The following is a 23,519-nucleotide window of genomic DNA, read 5'->3' as shown; positions in this document are numbered from 1 at the left end:
AAAAGGGGACGATTTAGAGGGAGATGGAAATTATATTACATATTATATTTTAAAAGCCACGCGTGTCACAAAAAGGGTAATTTTTCTGGAAATGTGAGATTCTCTGATGTTCTTTATAACCAGGGATTCAGATAAATAAATACATAATACACGTTATTCCGCAATTAAAATAAAAGGCTAAAATTGAGTCATCAATTATGCAATATTATAAGATTCACAAAGTACTACTGAATAACAGTTTACTGGTTCACTTTCAAATTCTAAGGAAGTTACAAACTCATCAGTGCCATCAATCAATAATATAAACAAAGGTATCATTTTACTTTAAACATCACACATATGTCTGTGTAGTAATAATAAAAACCAAAAATGGTATTCATAGTCTTTGTCACCCGGATGGCTATTGCCAAAATCATTGAACCGATCTTTAGGGGTGATCTTTATTGTTTTCAGCATCTTTAAACAGCTTGTTGAGTAGTGAAAACGCACTGGATATGGAAGTAAATTGCAGCTATGTTTCAATACGAATGTGACACTGACAGTGCGCCTCGTTCAACCTTGATCTCTGTACACCAGAAGCAGTTTTACTGAACAAGTATGTTTTCTAAATTTTAAAGGAAACTTGCCTATGTTGATGATTTACAGTATATATCAAACAACCAAAAAAAGCCTTGCATGTTTTTTCCCCCGCCCCAAGTGTAAAACTAAAAATTCTCGACAGAGAAAATCGGTGTTCTTCCGCAATATTCCGCAGCAAACTGATTCCTAGGATTCATGTCTAAAGCAAACGATTTTACTTAGGTATTTCGGATGTAATTATTGCTTTTTTCACATTTCACATTTGATTTCATCTGCATAATTTGAAGATTCCCAGCTGTTATGCAGTGTGTGTCAGTTCTCAGATTTATTTTGTCAGGCAGTATAAAAATTACTTTGAATGTTGCAGGAACATTTTCATATAGTTTTGTCCCAAATCTAGATTTAAATTAAAACTGTGATTGGATATCTTATTACCAAGGGGCCACCACAGTCCACTATTTTGTGCTGATAAATGCAATTCTAAATGGTTCTTCTATGGTACAGTGTGTGCTGTTAAAATAGGAAATAACACATACAAGTAGGTAACAGAGGTCTTCAAAAAACAGTAGAGAGCTTTAATGAGATCTTACATGTAATACTGTTGATATAATGTCACAAGATGGTTACTTCACTGATAACCAGGTCAACATATATTACATTACAAGAATATATATTGTTTTATTATAATTGTTTTTTAGTTTTTTTTTAATATTGGTTTGCAAGTCTCACGGCGTTAAATGATTCTGATTTTTTGTATGTATTACTAGTTGATTTATGACTTTTATGTTAATTATCCAATTATTATTATATTACAAGCTGGTTTATGAATACATAACATAGAATTCCCTGAAATATCCCCCGAGGATGTTGCTACAGAACCTGCAAATTGAAGATGTCTCCTTCTCGAATCTAAAGTATTCTCAAGCCACCGCTGCTAAACAAGGTTTTGTGGTGACATAAAACTATGCATTTTATCATCGCCCATCTAATTTACATGGAGTCAATTAAAAACTGTTAAACTTTATTGGTGCCATGGGCTATCTGAGGCATAGCATTGAACCATTCCCAGTGAAGGAGGAGACATGGCAGAATAAATACATTAACATAAAGTTATCAGTCCTTGAAATACAGCATTAATTAAACCATATTGCCAAATTAGAATAGGCATAATAAAATGTAAGTGTCGCAAACGGTTGGTTACCATGGTTTTCAGTTGATGTTAGCACATAGTTTTGTGTTTGGGAAAGGACACTCTTATCTGTATAGCACTACAGTTCCTTAAGGGACTCAAATCCCTACAATTCTGATTAAAACCAACAAGTTATAAGAACAAGAAGCACTACATTACTTTTTAATGGCTTTTTACAGATTACAGATTTTGGCTTGTTTTCGATCCCTTTATTCCTAATATTCAATTGTCTTCATTCAAGTTCCCATGTTTGTTTTAAAGACAAGAAGGGGATGACAGATAGCAGACCACCAATTTCTTATGTAATGTCTTTGTTGCCAAGGAAAGGATTTCTGTTTCAGAAAAACACGTCCTTTTAAATTAGCTTGCAGAAGAGACCATAAACCAATATAAAGTCTTACTTAGACTTAATAAACTGTCAGACACTGGCCGAGAGAATTGCGGAAAGAAAGAAAATAAAAAGAAACAAAGGCATTACAGGATGTAAAAAAATAAAAAGACATACAGAAAAGCTATTTTGCCAGTCTAAATGAAAATGATCCACTCCTTGAAGCATATTGAAAAAAAAAAAAAAAAAAAAAACATTGCAGGTAAGTTACTGTCAGTGTGTTTTTTGAAACCTTGTCAATGAATGTAGTGAAACATTGTTAGAAAGGTTTTCTCTATCAGTAAGACTGATAAATGCAGGATTCAGCAAGGTGACTTTTCCTTTTGTTTTTTCTATGTCAGAACTTTGCCTCTTAAACTGTAGTCAACTCATTGTCGACATGCTCTATTTCTAAGCATATTCTGAAGGATATTTCTGAATATATGTGTGTAGCAGGAATGGGGCCATGCATGTAAGGATGGGGTTTCTGTGATTTATATATTGTAAATAAGTGTTGTGATTGTATAAATAAGACCGGGATTAGTTGTAGTGGTGAACCTGTCGCTCTGTATGTAGCAGCCTGCCTGCTGTGTTTGGTTGCAGGAACGAGCAGCGTGTGTGTGTTTACCAGCTGTGAGATCCTAATCAGCAGGTGGGTTTTGTGCAGCACAGCGCCAGGAATAAGTGTCCCTATTTATACAGATCAAGGCTGCTGTAAGCCATAGGGGTCAGAGCACTGCTGCTTCCCAAGCATCGTTCTGTCTGTGCTGCTGAACGATAAGAGTTCAGGAAATGAAGCGACCACCGCTAACGGCGATCGTGTGTATATTCAGAGGACAGGAGTTGGTCAGGGGTTTGTTCTGAGAGAAGGAAGCTGCAAAACGCCAATTAACATGTGTATATTCCGAGGTCAGGAGGTTTTTGTATAGTGTTTATTTTGCCTTTTGTATGCCGGACTGTATGTCCCCTGTGAGCTACCGTTGCTGCGTGCCTGTGAGGTGTGTCAATCCCAACCTTCTAGTCGCCATCTCATGTCAATCAAGCAGCAAACATGCATCTGAATCCTCCAGATCATTAAATCATCCAAGTCATGTCACATGTAGCGAGGCCACTGTTACCTGTAACTAGGTGAATATTTAAGAAATTCTAATCTAATTTAGAATAGTTACATTGAAAAGTAAGTAGCTCCTTAGTTTAAACTTCCTTCTGTATCACTTCTGTGTGTATGCATGTGTCTATGTATTATGTTCAAGCCTCAAAAATTAATAATAACACTTAGAACAAAAGTTAATGAGAAGTAATGTAAGAAGAGGCCATTCAACCCTATCATTGCTATCACACCATTTGCACCAGGGCAGCATCTAATTGATTTTAATGATCCCGGTGTTTTAATTAAAATCATAAAAAAAAGCCATATCAAAGCTGATCGATAGTCTTAGGAAACTTAAAAAGTTAATGCATTATTCCTTCACGTGATGTACAGCTATGGCCAAAAGTTTTGCATTACCCTGTAGAATGAACAAATATTGCTTCATAAAGTCGAATGAAGACTGCTGAATATTGTTACATTAACATACCGAATTACATACTGCTTTGTAGTTTTCAATATACCTAATGAAAGACAGACACAAATCTGGTAGACGTTTGTGATATAATGCTGGAGTTACTTTCATTACATGATGTTAAACAAAAGATCTAAATTATGTTCATAATTATGTTTATTCATATTATATATATATATATATATATATATATATATAAAGTCTCAATCCTAAAATCTCGGTGATGCAAAACTTTTGACCAGAGCTGTAGGTTGATAAGATCACATATAATGTTGGCATGCAACTTTTGTTCCAGGCGAAATATGAATTATTTGAACAGGAAGGCAGTCAAAATTGTATTGACAAAACATTCGGACTGTGTTTAAAGCCTGATTTACTTTTTTAAAAGTGTTTTGGATTAAAATACCAGGAGTGTAAAAATCAAGCCAGTGGGTAGTTAAGACATATGGATATTATGACAGAAATATGACACGTAGCTGACTAGAATGTGCTTTGCTTTGCGTTTCACAGCTAAAACTGGGTTGTTCACTTTTTCAGTCAGTAAAGTGCTTTTCTCTCTCTTTGTTATTAAAAAGATTGCATTTTATATGTGTATCTAATTTACATTGCAGCTCAAACGTGCCAACCCAACCAGTACTCATGTAGTAATGGTCGCTGTATCCCTCAGACTTGGCTGTGTGATCGGGATGATGACTGTGGGGACAAGTCAGACGAAGCTCCTTCATGTGGTAAGCAAGTATCTTAAGGTCTTGATGCACTACCATTTTTAGGGGGCAACTGTCACTGGGAATGGTCACTGATGGGAAGAGCTTTTGTACACTACTGTATGCTGGACCAAACTAGGAGTAGGAAATGTACTAAAACAGGGGTCTCCAACTTTGTTTATCACAAGTTACTGGTCGATCTCAAAGCCTTACAGAGTAGATTGCAAAACATTTCCACATTAGAAAAGGTATGCTTTATTTTACTGTTTACTTTCTCAAGTTGAAAAGAATAGCAAATTATAAAAATTTGTTTAAAAAAAAAAAAGCCTTTTCAGGACAGACATCCCGGAAATTTATATTATACAGCGCTTTCAGATTGTAAAGCGGTCAAAGGTGAAAGACGTAAATTAATGTCATCCATTCATACTGAGTCACAAGTTGTCCTGCATTTCTACAAGTAGTAGATTTTTGATTTGAGAATACACTCTATATGTCCAAAGAATAAACCAACAGGTGTATTTTATTTTTGTCTATGACCAACATTTCATTACATTTCAGAAAAAACAACAACAACAAAAAAAAAAAAACTAGAGCACAGGATATTTATGCTTCCTTTAAAAAATACACTACAGAACAGAAAATACCAATGAGTAAGCTCGCGTGGGTTTGTCTCGCAATGCAAAAGGGAACCTGATTTTCCCCCATTTCTGAATTATTATTGCATCATACACCAACAGGCCCTGTGCGGAAAAGTTTTGATCATGAACAACATTATGTATTTGTTGTTAAAGTTGTAAATTCAATTCGTCAAGGCAACTTCAGTTCAGAGAAGACTGTTCAAATCTTTACTTGACTAAATTGATGCACAGTATCGTGACCTACTACTGCTTACAGAGGTGAGGTGGTTAAGTAAGGGAATAGTACTGCAACCATTTAGAGATTTTATTAGACTCTAGAAATGAACACTGCCACCAACTTCATGGAAGGTTGTGGCTATTAAAGCTGGCTTGTCTGAATGACCTGATGGCAAAACTGATTGAAATGAACACAGAACTTCAGGGATCACAGAAAGAAATGAATGAAATTATAAGTTTATTGAAAACCTTCCAAGAAAAGCTGAAACTGTGGACAACACAGCTTCAAAAAAAGGAACGAAAACAGTTTCCAAACATGAAGTGAAAAACTGGAAAACCAGAAAGGTACAGATCTGTCAACTTTTTAAAAATTCACCTCTCATTTGAAAAAAAATTCTGTCAGAATTTGAAAGTCATTTCACTGATTTTTAAACAGCTGGAGCAGGTTGCCACGTTCATATCCTTTTACGTTCTTGATGTTGGTGAAATTGCAGAAAAAATGGGATCAGTGTTTTAATGTTGACAAGGTGGATCTTGAAAATAAAATAATAACCATTCAAGGTTGCACTCTGTGTAAAAGCTTTTTTTGTTTCCACTTACCTCTGTGCATTTGCATTTTCAGGCATGAAAATTGTTAAATCAAAATACAGATCAACAATGACAGACACTCATCTGAATGATTACATGGTACTTGCTCTCACTAAGTACACCCCAAACTTCAACAAACTAGCTGATGATATGCAGTGGCAGCCCTCTAACTAAAGGGAAGTTTCTCTTCCACAGTTACAGTAATCATTTTTTGATTAGAGCCTATAGTTAGATTGCAATACTTTGCATAAATCTAAGGTAGCTCCTCTTAAGGAAATGGTTGGGGACCCGTGCACTAAAAGATACTAACAGCATTATGCAAACACATTGTGAAGCACACCATGGTAAGAAAAACAACATAACAGTACCCACATCATGCACAGTTATTAAGAGGGTGTCAATATGTATAATCATTAGTATGAATGTATTGCACAATGCAGCATATTTGTATATTTCCAAATGTATTATCTGCAGCTTTACATTGTTTGGTGAATTCCTTTATTATACAGTATGAGCTACTTTAAACTATTCCCTCCATACTGAATAGCTTTTTATGTTACCTAATAGGAATTGGTGCAATATTAATATACCTTTTTCAGTAGTTCTTGAAATGTCTACTTAAACAGACACTTTAAATACAGCATACACAAACAAAAAAATAGTTTTTACACCACGTAGCTTTTTTGCAGCTGATCTATGTTATTTCACAGTTGAATGCAGATCTAGAGTGGAATAGTAGCTGCTCCTTGTGAAAGAAGAGGAACATAATACTTTGAGAAACACCATCTAACAGTTTAGTCCTTGCTTAATTAAGGCTAGGGCCTTTCACTCCTTATATTATTTATTTAAAGGACAGCTGATGCACAATGACAAGATTCAATTAAAAACCCTTTAAGTGCAATATACAGTAATGTATTCACCAACATTGAGAAGAAGATAGAACTAGCTGCTTGTTGGCTGTACAGCCAAGTGAAAATTTGTTGGTATTTTAAGCGCTACTCAGAGAGCAGGACACAGGGATAGAATTGGAAATTGAGTGTAGAATACACTTTTTTTGTGCCCAGAGAGTTGTTAGTATATGGAATTAATCATTGGAATCCCTTAAGATCAATTACTAAGAAGAGATGATCATTGATCAGCCTGAATGGCCTCTTCATTAATAACCTTTTTGTTCTTATACAATTTGCTTTCATACTGGCCTTCTAATCTGAACCACAAACAGTAATGCTATGCAAGACAAGTAATGTACTTCTTTTAAAGTTTCATCTATATAATAGTATATGTCTGCTCAGCGGATTGAACATTTTTGTTTAAGTCAACTTTTTAAAGTATTTATTAATGCATTGAGATGGCTCTACTACAATTATTTAATCTTCAGCATTTTTAATTTCGAAATTAATAACAGCAATGATGAACACAAGTTTAGCTATGGGGACATTTCAGACTTGGTACTATAACTTCTCAAAGAATAAAATTATTATTTGACAATTTTGTGTAATTGGTACACAATTCATTATTTTAATAAAAATAACAGTGCATTTATTTTGTATAATGCCTTTCACTACAGTTATCTCAAAGCACTTTACAGGTAAAATAAAAACGATTAACACATATTAAAACAACAACAGACTACAAAAAGACAATTGATAAGATTTAAAAGCCTCAATAGCCTCACAATCCTTCAAATGCCCCAGTAAATCATTCCAGAGGCCAGGGGCCACAGAGCAAAAGGCCCGTGCAGCCTTGGCACAATTAGTTTGGCACTACTGGCAGATTGCAAATTGTGCTGGGGCACATAGTGACAAAGCATATCCTTCAATGAAGCTGGACCTAAGCCCTATAAAGACTTGGAAGTAAGCAGCGAACTCTTGTAATCAATTCTGTATTTAACCATTAACCAGTGAAGAGATGCTAAAATTGGTGATATATGGTGATATTGTACGTTCTTGTTCTTGTTAGCACCCATGCAACACTATTTTGTACATTTTGCAGCCTTTGAATTTTTTATTTTTTTTTAAACTCCAGCAAGCAAAGAATTACAATAGTCCAGTCTAGATGAGGTGAAGGCATGTATTAGCTTCTCTGCTTCAGGCAATGATAAGGATGATCTCAGGCGAGCAATGTTTCGCAAATGTAAAAAGGATGCTTTGCAAGTATTCTTGATGTGAGCCTCAAAAGACAGTGTTGAAAGACCATTAGTAATTTACAGCTTTTTACTTCTTCTGAAGTGTCAAATTTATCTTGAGCTACATGCTCCAGCTTGCTCTGTCCCTTTTTGAGTTGTTACCAGTTGTAAATCCTTCTGATAAAGTAAATTCAACTTGACAAGGGGAAAAGAAACTAAATCTCTTTTTCAAGCCAGGTTGTAAAAATTAATGAACAGATGTTGATAATTACAGAGGTGTTTGGCTTTCATTGGTGCCCATTTGTTTTCCTCAGCCAAACCTGTCACAGGTTGTCCATAGTGCTGTCTCTGGGAGCTTTATAAGTCACGACTGTTAAACAAGTATGTGGCAAAGTGGCTTGCAGTGCGCAGGTGTAGAAGTGATGCAGTGCTCAAACAACAACAACAAACAGTGTTCACAGTCTGAACAGTTTCTTTGATTTGTTTTCATGGTTTGGCACCATTAAATAATAATGTTGGCAACTACACAGCAATGTGTAATTGCACAGCCAAACACTACAGGGTTTCAGTCCTGAAATAATAATACACAAAGGCAATGTCCAGACACCGCGCCACGTCCTTTCGCAGTGCTCTCATGCTGGTGGTGAATGCATAGGTAAGTGTGACTGGTGCAGTGTTTGTAATCTGGGTGGGATGCTGGCCTAACAGTGACAGCTCATTGTTTGCTTAACTGTCTAATAATTACAAATAAACAGTTAATAACAAAAACAAATACAAAACACCCACAGTTACTTTTGGTTTTGCTCGTCCTTTACAAGTCTTTCCATAACCAAAACAAAGGAACAGATTGCTCTGCCACATACCTTGATATACCTTCAGTCACACCCCCTTTGGTAGCTAGTGCAGTCCATGACTGACACATTGCCTACCACAGTAAGGCACTGACTTCTAGTATTGTGGCCGACTTTCAATGACCCTGGAACGAACTGTCAAACCATCCAGTAAGGGACACACTGTTCTTGTTATACCGTGTCCTCACAGGTCGGGAGGGAGATTGTTGACTTGTTTTCATTTGCACTCTGTCACACGTAACATAGAAATCCAGCTTGGTTTTAAATACTGGGTTGTTTTTCAATCTTCCTCAATTAATTTAAAGTATGTTCCTTATAAAGACCCGCAAACAAGCATGTTATCTTGTATGTACTCTAGTTGTTTACAAACTATTGGATTAGTTTTTGAAATGGTGTGTACAGCTCCCCTAATTTCCTTGATTTAGAAAGATATAGGGTATTAATGTAATAGAGTAGCCGTGTGGATGCATGCATTCTCTGCCTGCTGAGCCCCACAGGCGAACAGGATTTATTTACATATTGTAGTGCTGAGCTGCGGGGTTTCCAGGATATAATGAGACAGATTGTGTTTCAAAGCAGGAGGAAACTGCTGTATTTCTATCTTTTTTTTTAGCTTTTAGTGAACAATGGCTCTAATTCCTCTTCTCTAACTCACAAACTCTTGTAATGCTGACATTTGCATATCCCAGTTACCCATAATTCTATATGTCAATCTACCTATATAATTCTTGTATATATTGTTTATATCATTGACAGCTTTCCCTACCTGTGAACCGCTGACCCAGTTCAGCTGTACAAACGGAAGGTGCATCAGCATGAAATGGCATTGTGATTCAGGTGGGTGTAAATATAAGAATTAAACACTGTGGACAAATTAAATGGCTCAGAAGTGCACTGAATATATGACATGTGAATGGTTGTTTGTTTTTTAGATTAGATAATGGCATTTCAGTTAACCCCTGCCGGCCTAATCTTATTGATCCTCAGTACACAATAATTTTGACAAAACTAAATGTTGGTTTTCATGTTTATATTTTAATAATAAGATGTATTTAGTTTGCTGATGCATTTCATTTTTGTTTGCCATTTCTCTGATTCAAGTTCTGTCGTCACATGAGCAATATTTCAAGGGAGCATTGTTATCACACTAGCAGATCTTAAAGGGACATTTTATTATACAGTTTATATTTTTATCATTTTAAATGTATTGCTTAATATTATATTATGCATATTCTCTATTATCTATCTATCGTTGTTTCTGCATAGACCATTGTGTTCTTTTTCAACCACCAAAAGCTGAATTTCTTAAGTGATGTGATTTGAAAAAAGCACACTAGTGCAGCTATAATTTCTGTTCCCCTGGAACTGTGATTGTATGTAGAGATGTTCCATTTCAAACAAGCAGAAATTACTTTTGCACAACTCTAGACTTTTCTAAAACCCACCTCACATCTGCTTTAATGTCTTTTCGGAAGCAGTCCCTGCTGTTGGAAAATGACAGTTAGTTAGTAAACCTCCCACATTATGCTTTAAGCAGAAACAGCAATAGCTAATTCTTACAGCCATACAGTTAATTATTTTTATAACAAACTAGGATTAAACCAATTAACTGATACTACAATTTTGTTTACATGGTTCCGAACAAATTTAGCAATCGCTTCCTATACTCAGAATTCACTTAACGCGAATGTACTGTTAGTGCAAATTATATTGAACCCCCCGGGGAAGAAAACTATGAATAAAATGAACTGCCCTAGTTCAAAATATATTGGTGCCGCTCTTCTGTATTGTAGTGCTTTTTCGGGACTGCTGATTCTATGATTAATTTTGAGTTTCCATAGTGCACATGCATCAGTGCCATGTCCATGATGCAGCTTAAAAATATGCACTATCCTTGCAGACAAAAAAAAAAAAAAAGAACATGTTGAAAGTGGTAGTTAATGCACCACTTTACTAGACAAAGAATTGCGGCAGATTTTCCTACATTCCTGTGAACCATTCTGAAAAAACTGGAGCACAATAATACAGGCCTATGAACAGCAAACTGTGGATGCAAGTCATTAGCGATTCCGATTTCCTCAATATCTGATGTTGAGGAGGCCTTGCTTTGTGGTTTAAAAATGCCCTTTATCAGAATGGGACATGCAGGTTTCAAGTATAGTTCATTTGCAATGTACAGTTTTTAGTTCACTTAATCTTATTTTCAATAAAATGCATAGTACTTTTACATTTATAATACTTTTTTTATACTTCTGTAATTGGAATTTCAGTGTTACTTTAACTGACAGTATGCATTTGGCTTAGACTCCTAGTAATATGAATTACTGATAATAGTTTTTTTTTTTTTTTTTTTTTTTTACTGGTCCCTTGAAATTTATATTGTGGTAGAGAACTGACTCTAGTATTGTAAACATGTTGTATGTCTTGATGGTGTAAAGTATTCCTTTAAAATTCTCTATGATGTCATAAACCTGAATGTCATGGTTAAAAATCGGTGTAACAGTACATAGAAGCAACATGCTGTCCCTTGCTGTTTAATATGTCTGTCAGGTTTTACTTCTACAGGAACATACTTTTACTCCTGGCAAACTATCCCTTTCACTTACCAGAACCTGCGCTGCCTCTTTGCCACTATGAACTAATAATCCTTATTTTCCAATTATCTCTTATCTCTTTCTCTGATCTTCAAATGTACAAACCACCTTGCCTTAGGTGAGAGAATTATTGAAACTAATCACAAATGGGCCCTGGGTATCATAATAGCTTGGTTCTCTATTTAATTTAACACCAAAGGAAATACTGTATCATTACAAAGACTTAAAAAATACTGTAGGTCTGTGAATACACTGGAAATCTGGAGACTGAAGTTATCCCAACTAGAATTAAATTCCTTCAGTTGATTCCATCAATTCAGAATGTATTTGTTAGTTTGTAACCCTTCAGTATTCATTTGTGAATTGGTGATAAGTGTACACTACGTCAGTGTTGTCCTTTTGAAAGGACACAATTCCCAAGACCATGCCATTTAGACTAGACAGTATCAGAAAGATAATATAGTCTTCATCTTTTTGTATAGATTTCCCTTTATTTTTTTGGATAATTATATGTAAATTATTGCTCTTGCTGCTAATACTTTAAATGTGTACTTTATTTATATAGTACATAATCAAAGCCTAGCTTATTCCATAGATCAAGGATTAGTGTGATATTGATCATTAATTGATTATCCCCTCGTTGGACTTCAATAATGTGTTCATGTGTACTACAATTCCATTCACTTAAAAACAAAACAAAAAAAAAAGAAAACATGAGTCAATGTGGTGAACTAAGTTTTTCATTTTTGGTGATTCCACATGTTTTAGATGATGACTGTGGAGATGGCAGCGATGAGGCTGGGTGTGTTCGCTCCTGTTCCAATATTCAGTTCCAGTGCTCAAGTGGTAGATGCATTCCAGACCACTGGGCCTGTGATGGAGATAACGACTGTGGGGATTTCAGTGATGAAAGAAATGCTACCTGTACAGGGGAAGGTTAGTATTCAAAAACTCTATAAGTATAGGTATGCTGAGGACGGCAACACACTTCACTACCAATAAAATCAATGCATTTGAAATTAAATGGCCTTGCTATAATGAAGATTTACCTAGCCTGATGGGCAACAAAGAAATGAAATGATTATATTTCATGTGACTAAATAATGAGTCAGAATACAATATTGTATTTCTTATTGAGCTAATGTCTGATAGAAGTTCCTATAATGACAGGGATGGTCACTTATATATGTATTGCAAAGTAGCAAAAAGAAAATGAGAATAGTCTTTCAGCATAGCAAAGTATGTATTAGATTTGAATCCTTTTAATCTGCACTAATTACATCACATAGCACAATGGACCTTAAAATGGTTGAAACTCACTAGCTTGTCACACAATTACCAATGTTATGCATCACAAGTCATCTTACACGGCTGCCCAGCTTTTTAGCCAGTGGTTTGTTCTCTCGAAAGTCATCCAAAGTGGAATACCCTACCATGGTATGGTTTGCGCGTTTTAGTCAGAAAGGACAAGAAAATAAGAGCATGTTATTTTTATCTTTTACCTGTTTTATTTTTTTTTCTACAAAGTGAAAATCTCAAGCTCGAGTAATGTTCAGGATTTCTATAAATGCCAGCTTGTGGTACATTAGTCATTTTTGCATCTAAATTTCTGACCGATGTTAAACATGTTCTATCAGTCAGTTTGTCTTATAAAGCATTATCATTAAGTGTAATATCTGAGTAGCGTATAAGTTGATAGATAGATACAAGCATCTTAAAAAGTCACGTGCAATATAAGATCCCTTCTGTCATCAAAATAGTTGTAAATTAACTTTATCCAGTATTAATTTGAATAGTGCTAATTGTATATGTTTGTCTAATTGACTGGGGTTTTTTTTTGTTTTTGTTTTATAGTATTTTATCCCAGTAGTTCCTTTGCCATGTAAAAAATGCAGACACTGTCATCACTGATCTTTCTCTCGCTGGGGAAAAGGAAACCCTCATATGCAAATGCTGTTATATGAACAGCCAAGCAGTAGAGAAATAACACAGGCCTTAAATTGAAATGTCAGCCCTTGTCATCAGTGTTAAATGACAATCATAATGGAGATTTGTAACCAGAATTCTTCAACATTTTGTATGTGCCTTAGCCTACTAAACTGAGATACATCTAAAGACCTGAAAGTCTTGACACGCTTTGCTTTTATGACTAGTGATTGAAGAGTTACATTTCCCAGTATGGAAATGACTGCCTCGCAAGAGTAGGCAGCTTCGACCCAAATGGTCTTCTGCTCACAGATATGCTGAGTTTGCCTTAATTGGTAACTTTTTTTTATCCACAGCTATGCATCCCCTAGGCGACTGTAACAGCGAGGAATTTTATTGTCATACTGACGGGACTTGTGTTCCTGTGCGCTGGCGCTGTGATGGTGACAAGGACTGCGAGGATGGCAGTGATGAAAGGAACTGTGAAGGAACCAGGAGAATGTGTGACCTAAAATCGAAATTCACCTGCAAAGTATCAGGTACAGATGACTGTCATTCATTCTCTTATAAAGCTGTATTTTAGTACGTCTTCTGTGTGGCTGTGTTATTTGTTTTTTTAATGCATAAAAAAACAGCAGTAGACATTCAATACCTATTAATGCATTCTTTTGACCTTCAGTGATCCAAACCCCGGTGAGTTTGGCCAAGCCAAACATATGAGAAAAGGTAGCACCTGTTTTCCATTAGTACGCATTACATTCATGTGGAAAATGTGAGTCAGAAACACAAACACAAGGTCAGCATTTGTTGCAATTCTCCATGACTAAAAAGGTAATCGTGATACATTACAGATGTGAATATGTTACTGGACAACACAATCAAAATTCTAAAATAATGTAGTGGAAAAAAATGGTTAGAGCTGCCTTTTTGTGTAATTTAAGGGTTACAGTGTGAGTTTAGACGTCTTACTGCTGGTATATCAATTTCAGTCATTTCTGTATTTTCAATATTGTATTGTTTGAAAGAAACAACTGTAACTATAATATTAAATACACAATGTAACCATGTTTTTTAGCACTGTAAATATACTTATTGAGGATCAGATGTCCTGGTCCTTGAGATGAACACAAATGAGCATTTCTCTGGGACTATGAATATTTTCAGCATCTAAAACACTAAATACCTCTAAAGCAGTGGTACCCCACCCATAGTAAACTACTTGTGGTCCGCCATCAACTCCCAAAATGCGGTTAGGCAGTTCTTGCATAAACTTATTTCTACAGAACCACACGCTGAGCTGCTACAATACGTATTACTAAGCAACACAAAAAACTGTTTTAACCACATTATATATCATTATAAGATATGTGTGTAGTCTGCATGTTTCCCCTTTATCTGTTTTCTTTTATTTGCAGGTGAATACTTTGCAAGGCACTGTATATATATATATATATATATATATATATATATATATATATATATATATATATATATATATATATATATATATATATATATATATAGTGCCTTGCAAAAGTATTCAGAACCCTGACCAATTCTCTCATATTACTGAATTACAAATGGTACATTGAAATTATGTTCTGTTTGATATTTTATTTTAAAACACTTAAACTCAAAATCAGTCATTGTAAGGTCACATTGGTTTTATGTTCGGAAATATTATAAAGAAAAATAAAAAACTCAAATATCTTGCTTGCATAAGTATTCAACCCCCACACATTAATATTTGGTAGAGCCACCTTTCACTGCAATAACAGCTTTAGCTTTAGCTTTGACTGGGCCACTGTAGGACATTCACCTTTTTGTTCTTGAGCCACTCCAATGTTGCTTTGGCCTTGTGCTTGGGATCATTCTCCTGCTGAAAAGTGAATTTCCTCCCAAGCTTTAGTTTTTTAGCGGACTGAAACAGATTCTCTTGCAGTATTTTCCTGTATTTTGCTCCATCCATTCTTCCTTCAATTGTAACAAGATGCCCAGTCCCTGCTGATGAGAAGCATCCCTACAGCATGATGCTGCCAACACCATACTTCACTGTAGGGATGGTGTGTCTTGAGGTATGGGCAGTGTTAGGTTTGCGCCACACATAGCGCTTTGAGTTTTGGCCGAAAAGCTCTATCGGTCTCATCTGACTACAAAACCTTTTCCCACATCGCAGCTGGGTCACTCTCATGCTTTCTGGCAAACACCAGATGCGCTTTCAGATGGTACTTTTTGAGTAACGGCTTCTTTCTTGCCACCCTCCCATACAGGCCAGTGTTATGCAAAGCCCTTGATATGGTTGACTGGTGCACCATTACTCCACTCCCAGCCACTGAACTCTGTAGCTCCTTCAAAGTGATTGTTGGCCACTCTGTGGCTTCTCTCACAAGTCTCCTTGTTTGAGCGCTGTGTTTTGAGGGACGGCCTTTTCTTGGTAGTGCCTGGGTGGTGTGATGCAGCTTCCACTTCCTGATTATTGATACTGTGCTCACTGGGATATCCAAACACTTGGATATTATTTTGTACCCTTTCCCTAATCTATGCATTTGTATTACTTTATCTCTAACTTCTGTAGAATGCTCTTTGGTCTTCATTTTCCTTCAGATTCACAGCCTTACCAATGATCCTTCAACAGTGGGGTTTTTATCCAGAAAATGTGACAGCAACTTTAATGGTTCACAGGTGGAGGCCAATGGTAAGGTAATTGTATCCTCATTAGGGCAATTTCTTTCATCGGTGCAAACTGGGAGCTTCGACAGCACGGGGGTTGAATACTTATGCAAGCAAGTTATTTCAGTTTTTTATTTTTCTTAAAAATATTTCCCAACATTAAACCAATGTCACCTTACAATAATTGATTCTGAGTTTCAGTGTTTAAAAATCAAATGTCAAATTTCAGTGTACCATTTGTAATTTGGTAATATGAGAGAATTGGTCAGGGGTCTGAATAATTTAGCAAGGCACTGTATATTACAACTCCCTTTGATGTAGTACCAAGAATCACCTTGGAAGCCAACATTAACTGAAAAAGCTTTCTTATGTGGAACAAATACTAACTAAATAACTGTTACACATTATGAAGACACTTTAGTTTTTTTAGTTAGCATCATTTAAAATAATCTACATCTAGCATACATGTACGTTATTCTAATCTGTGCTCATTCTACTGCTTGTTTTCATGGTTGAGGAAAAAAAAAAAAACTGTCTGTCCCAGCCTTTTCACTCCACATGAAGTAGTGCACTGTGTTCAGTATTCCAATATTCATTTGGAATGACTCAATTATATATATATATATATATATATATATATATATATATATATATATATATATATATATATATATATATATATATATATATATATATATATATATATATATTTAAACCACAGTTTTAGTACTTTTCATTTCAACAATATAAAATATGTGCTACAGAGTTTCTAGGGACACAGGAAGATTGCTGTTATTTGCATATTAGAAGTTTTTGGAGAGGTTATCTGCATGATTTCCATTACATGAGAGTAGGTGTTCAGACTTTATGTATATATTGGATTTAGCTCTCACCAAGATCAGCACCAACTAACATATAGCTTATTTTACTGTAAACTAAAAAATACCGTCCGACATCATCAAAAAGACGTAAAGCACAGGTCTCTCGTTTTTTCTCCGGAAAAAGCTGAGAAAACCTTTCAATGGCCAAGTGAGACTGATAGGAGTCGAATAAAGCTGAAAAAAGGGTGTATCTGATAGCCCTGTGCACCATAGAGATAACACGGAAGGAGAGAGCTGCTTCTGTATTCAGCGCTCAAAGAATACCACACACATTTGCAGAGCTTTTTGAAATGTTATAGTAATAAAATAATGACTTGGGTTGCATTATTGAGGAGTTTGGTGATAAAATGAGTGATCAGGAGAGAATTTATCAGTATGCACGTCAATAAAGAGGTATGTGAAAAATACAGCGATAGACACCGATCCATAAGGCTGCTTTGCAAAACTAATAGAAACTGGACCATGATGCTAATGTGACGGGTAATAGGCCTAATAACTGAATTATGAAAGTTTATGGAACTGGGTGCACTCTGTACATTTGAATTACTGAGTGTGCAGAATGTCTATGCAAGTATAATGTGCACTTTATTGATAATATTCTGTTATAGTTTGTTTTTGTGGATTTCATGTAGCTTATACATTATATGTAGCTTGAACAATATATTATTGCATTAAGATTTCCAAACGGTGGTTCAGTAGGACGGGGAAAAAATAAGAAAATTGTTATGGAAAGATCATAAAATAAATTATCATGAGCTTGACAGAATAATTATTTAATTTTCTTGGAGCCCAGTTAATCGATATGCAGTACATAAAATGACTAAGGATTCAATCTCATATTGGTATTTTTTTTACACTTTTTAATGTATTATGTTATTACCAAAATGCAGATTTATTTGACTTTGTATGAAACCAAGTTTATTAACCCTTAGCAGTTCATTTATTCAGCGCTTGTCAAGTGCATCATTTCCAATTTATTTTCACACGTGCTCTTTATTTCACACGCAGAGAAAACTTTGACTCTCAAAAGGACACTCAGTACTGTATCTCCAGCCAAGCCCCACCCCTTGTGCGCTATATTTTTCACATACTTCTTTATAGACGTTCATACTGATAAATCCTCTCCTGATCACTTGTTTTATCACCAAACTCCTCAATAATGCGATCCAAGTCATTGTTTTATTACTGTAACATCTCAGAAAGCTCTACAAATGTCAATGATATTCTTTGAGTGCTGGATGCCTTTGTTTATGTCCATGTTATCTCTGTGGTGCATGAGGCTATCAGATAAGCCTTTTTTTTTCGGCTTCATTCGGCTTTTGTCGGTCTCACTTAGCCATTAAAAGGTTTTCTTGGCTTTTTCCGGAGAAAAAACGAGTAGACATCAGTGCTTTACGTCTTTTTGATGATGTTGGACAGTGTCCAACACTGGACTGGAAATGGAAAATTGTAATATCGGACTTGGTCTGAAATAGGCCTGCGCAGGGTTAAACAAAATCCTAATTGAGTTTCAAATTGGCATATTTTTTTGGAACTATTGTTTGAAACCATTTAAGCAGAAGTGATTCTAAGTAAAATTTACAATAGCTGTCAAAGTGTTGGTGTATTTAATTAAAGGGGTTACAAAGGAGAATTTTTAAAACACAGTAGGACAAGACATGATAACAGCTGTTTTGTGTATAGCCACACAGAGCATTTTACAGGGTGGACCCATTAAAATGCTGCATTATTTGTTTTATTGATTTCGGGCCTTTTAGATCATCAAAGCAATATTTTCCTCTCTAATGCTTTCACTTTCAACCTGTTGGAAGTGGCCTTCCAACAGCGTGCACCTGACAGCAGACCAGCAAACTTCCAGATTTCCCCTTAGAAAACACTTTCTCTTGGTTTACAGCCATTCCATTGTATACACAAACACTATACAGAGCTAGGGATGTGTTACTTCAGTTTGATATTACTTGTTTATTAATAGCATTAGTATTTTAGAGCATGCTAGAAAACAGTCAGGCAGTATACATCTCCTTTTCATTAGAGCCCATAGAAAATCTAGTTATCAGATTTATGCTATGGCCTGCTCTATCAATAAAACAGATTAAAGTTGATCCTTTGGAATTGCTTTGCTTACAGCAACAATTTACCTTGGGATTAGGCCAATTTACAGAGTTTACAATTTACAAGTTATCAGAGCAGTTACTTATTAGAAGTTCTAAAATAAAACCAAACTTTTGGTTAATTTAAGAAGCACTAGAACACTGTCAAAAACGTAGTGACAATTTTTTATTTTTTTTAAATTGCATGCCATTAGGCATACTGGAATTTAGATATAAAAAGGTTAGATGGTTATACATACATAGGACTATTCTGTTGCCTGAAACGATTCTGATTTTAGAATAGGGCATTTTGCAAAAACAAACAAACAGCTTAATAAATACACTGCATTTGTTTGAGAAAAGTTTAGCATTAACCTTAGCAAACCATATGAAACAACCACATAAAAGCATACTAAGCTCTCGAGTGGAGCATCTGGTAAAGGTGCTCCGCGTGGAGTGCAGGTTGCACCCTATAGCCTGGACGTCGCCAGATCTAGTCCAGGTTATTTCACTGCCGACTGTGGATGGGAGCTCACAGCGGGTGGCGCACAATTGGCCGAGCTGCAGGGGGACAGAGGGGGGCTTTGGTCAGCCAGGGTGTCCTCGGCTCACCATGCACCAGCGACCCCTGTGAGTCTAGCCGGGCACCTGCGGGCTTGCCTGTAAGCTGCCCAGAGCTGCGTTGTCCTCCAACGCTATAGCTCCGAGGTGGCTCCATGGTGGGTCTGCAGTGTGAAAAAGAAGCGGTCGGCTGACGGCACACGTTACGGAGGACAGCATGTGTTCGTTTTTCGCTGCTGCCAAGTCAGCGCAGGGGTGGTAGCAGTGATCTGAGCCTAAAAATAACTGGCAATTCTAAATTGGGATTAAATGAAAATTTAACAAGTCAGCACTCCTTAAAGGATATTTTTATTTTAGTTTAAAACATGGTTAGGCAGACGACAAAGAAAAAAGATAAAATAGCAGATGCGTTGCGGCTATCAAGCCTCCGTCAGTGCAGTACAGTGCAGCGCAATTGGGAGAAAATGATAAATAATTGCCAACTACTAAATTAAATTAAAAAAACAAACAAACAAAAAAAAAACATTCTAGTTGAGAATTAGTCGTCTGATTGGGATTACTTGACCATCATTTGTGGACACATTAGCTACTTAATTTGAATGAAAATGTTGTATATGGGTATTTCGCAGGAATATACAACATTTACAATAGCTCAGCATCGCATATACAACATTTACAATAGCTCAGCATCTTTAAAGTTTGTTTAGTACACCTGTTTGTTATTAAGGTGTTGATAAAAGACCATCCACCCTTCACATATAAATAGCTCCTGTTCTAATATGTTCCTAGACTGGCTTTGTTGGCAAAACAGTCAAAGTGTAAGTATTCTTTATTACTTCAGTGAATTTGTTTTAATCTCTGTGATGTCATTAATAATGTTACTAATGCATATCAATTCTGCTGTGTATATGCTGATGAGAGCATGCAATGCAAAAAGGATATATTGTATATTTGGGTACGTATATTTAAGCTATGCAGTATAAATAATTTACTATGTTTCACAAATTAATAAATGTGTTCAGTCTTTTTAGGTAGACAATAAACATGTATTACAGTATATGAATGCATTTTTCTTCAGGTTTTAAAAAAAAATATATATATATATATCACACACTTCTGCTGCTGTAGGAACCTCATGTGTAATTCAATTAAGAAGCTTATTTAGACCTTCTTAAGAGTACAGTAGCTCACCTGCTATAGGCTGTGCTGTGTGCAAGGTGAGTCAAACAATTAGAAGATTATCATTAATATAAGTTGCTGGTCTTCTCTGGATTCCACAGGGAGTGTTGAGTTAGGGAGGCAATATCATCAGGGACTGCTTCTCCTCCTTGTGATACAGAGAAGCCTCCTGGCCAGGCACCCAGTGAACTTAAGTGGACACCTGAAGGGTTCTCTTTTGTCCCCTCAGATGACAGTAGCTAGCCGACATTTGCTCTCATGTTCCTGGATATAAAGCAAATGGCTAGGTTGTGGCATTGGAGGATGCCTACTGACCTTTAATTCTCCTGAGCTCTGGGGAGTTGCTGCGGTGAGGGAGAGTAATTAAACATTCTCGATTGGGGGGGGGGGGGGGGGGGGGGGGTGATTTACATTAAATCTCACACACGTAGAATAATGTTTGCTTTCTTAGTAAAGTTAAGTGAAGTTATGATTCCGATTGTGATTACTCTTTGTCAATGTGCCAACCAGACCTACCTCTGATTTCACTGTGGATTTGCGTCCAATTTCACTTAGATCCCAGGGGACTTTTTTTGTCCGATTTCACATATATCTGCCAGTGCTTAGGCTGACCCAGTTTGAGCCGATTTGACAGTGAGCCAACTTTAACCAGTCCTGTTGTGTGTTATACTGTGTAGTCATGCTCACTTTCCAGTTTGGTGTTTCTATTCATTGTAAACCATAATGTTGTACCTTTCTTTTTTTTTTTTTTTTAATAAAGGGAAGTGCATCAGTAAGAATTGGGTGTGTGATGGAGACAATGATTGTGAAGACCTCTCAGATGAAGAAAACTGTGAGAATATAGCCTGTAAGCCTCCAAAATACCCCTGTGCTAACGACACCACCATATGCCTACAGCCGGAGAAAATCTGCAGTGGGAAGATTGACTGTCCAGATGGGTCGGATGAAGGACCATTGTGTGGTAACTGATGTTTCAAATCCATTATTATTTTGTTTCAAATTTTGCATTTCCCAAATCTGTGTTTGTGTATTTACATAGCTGCTATGTATGTATACACCTATAGTTACACGATGTACATTGTCACTTGGCAGATAATGGAAAATAAACCAATTGTCCTTACTTGATAGACCTCACCAGAGGACTACATAAGTACGAAAGCCCAGATAATTTGGAATTTCAATATCTTGACCATCTCCAAACGTTCTTATTTAAATAAAGTACTAAATAAGAACGCTTGGAGATGGTCAAGATATTGAAATTCCAAATGATCTGGGCTTTCATACTTATGTAGCAACCTTGCTGATAAATCCCTGACATCTCCTTAATCTTCTGTAATCTTTAATCTTAAGTATGAAGGCTTTCAAGATTGATATTATCTCATCATTGCATTTAAGGTCACAAATAAAATAGAAATTAGTCCATGCAGGATAATCAAGTGTTTGTGATGAATATTATGAGCGTGGCTTAATCAGTCTTGATTGTGTGGTATTCATTACAGTCTATGCTCATTGTTTTCTTTGACCTAAACTAGAACTGAACTCCTCCACCAATTAATGACCATCAAGTTATAATTTTTAAACATTAAACTCCTTTTATACAAAATACTTGTGTAATTAATTCAATCTTGTGATAATGAGTACTGCATAAATGTGTGGATTTCATCTTAGACATTTGCAAAATCAATGACTAATTAAAGCTAAAAGTACTGGTGTGCCCAGGTTTGGAGGGTCGTGATGAATTATCATCATGTTCAGGTAAAATAAATATGATAGTGTGTTGTATTTTGTAAAATGTGTTTTATTTTATCAAAAAAAAGAAAGAAAGAAAAAAGCATCAAAACCAATACATAACCTTTTTTTTGTTTCAGGCACTTCATTCATGGCCAATGTTTTACATATTTCTGACTGTTCGGGGGGGTAGGACTGTGGTAAAGTTCTGACTTTCTGCCTCTCCTGAGTACTGATTATTTTCAGCTGCTTAGGAGATTAACTACCAGCCCCTAATGGAGCTCCTCACCTGGCTTCTGAAACTCATGCTTCTAGCGTGGTACAGATACTCACTCACTCTAAGACCTTGCCAGAAATCTCATTCTTTCAAATGATTTACCTTTCAGAAATAATTATAAATGTTACAAAAATAAGTATATATCATTAATAATGTAGGGGGAAAATGTCTTTGAAATTTAGTGAAATATCCAAATACTGTGGTATCCAGAATTGTGAAGTAACCCCAACAAATCTGGATGTTTAAAAGGGAAATGTGGTCTTAGGAGATACACAGAGCATAGCACACACACCTATATCCAAAGGCAATGAAATGAGCTAGTCTAGGACATCATTTAAATCTCTCAACAGATAACGCCAGTCAAAACAAGCCTAGATAATGTTTCTTAGCTTGTAAATACATTTTATTAGCCTGTGTCCCTTATCAGATCCTTGCTAAATTATACACAGTGGGTGTTAAAAGGTGCAATTATTTTTTCCATTTTTATCTTGCCTGTAAGGAAATTAACTTAACTGCATTAAGCTTTTGCATGCAGTGAGAAGCCAATATATCTCGACGTAAGGACTTACTATTGTGGGATTTAACTGTACATTTCACCTTGATTTTAATATTTCTCCTTGTGAGCAAAGTTGTTTATTACTTTTGCTATGTCAATGTTATAAACATGTTTTATCAGACTTGTTTTCATGTATAATCGGGGCATGGAAAGAGCTCCCTGTATTGTAGCGATATGATAGACTTCAATAAGACATATAAAAAGTCTCATTGGGATTTCAGTGAGCATAATCTATACA

The 23,519-nt window shown here is 35.9% G+C and overlaps 1 protein-coding gene across 1 annotated transcript; it reads left to right on the top strand.

The window, feature by feature from the left end:
- Nucleotides 1–1,443: 1,443 nt before the first annotated feature.
- On the top strand, nt 1,444–21,737 carry LOC121321959 (low-density lipoprotein receptor-related protein 1B-like). Its single transcript, XM_041261346.1, has 6 exons — nt 1,444–1,522; nt 4,309–4,425; nt 9,576–9,656; nt 12,182–12,349; nt 13,696–13,878; nt 21,481–21,737. Exons 1-6 carry the CDS (start codon nt 1,444–1,446, stop codon nt 21,687–21,689), a joined length of 837 nt encoding a protein of 278 aa, XP_041117280.1. The 3' UTR covers nt 21,690–21,737.
- Nucleotides 21,738–23,519: the final 1,782 nt, after the last annotated feature.

This window comes from Polyodon spathula, chromosome 10 (genome assembly GCF_017654505.1).
Source record: "Polyodon spathula isolate WHYD16114869_AA chromosome 10, ASM1765450v1, whole genome shotgun sequence".
NCBI lineage: Eukaryota > Metazoa > Chordata > Actinopteri > Acipenseriformes > Polyodontidae > Polyodon > Polyodon spathula.
Note: the sequence above shows the minus strand (reverse complement) of the source record. Positions and strands in the feature narration are given on the sequence as shown.

Coding starts and splice junctions, on each gene's coding strand:
- LOC121321959 (XM_041261346.1), top strand. CDS start 1,444: ATGTTGCTACAGAACCTGCAAATTGAAGATGTCTCCTTCTCGAATCTA. Junction 1,523..4,308: donor AGCCACCGCTGCTAAACAAG/GTTTTGTGGTGA, acceptor TTTACATTGCAG/CTCAAACGTGCCAACCCAAC. Junction 13,879..21,480: donor ATTCACCTGCAAAGTATCAG/GTACAGATGACT, acceptor TTTTTAATAAAG/GGAAGTGCATCAGTAAGAAT.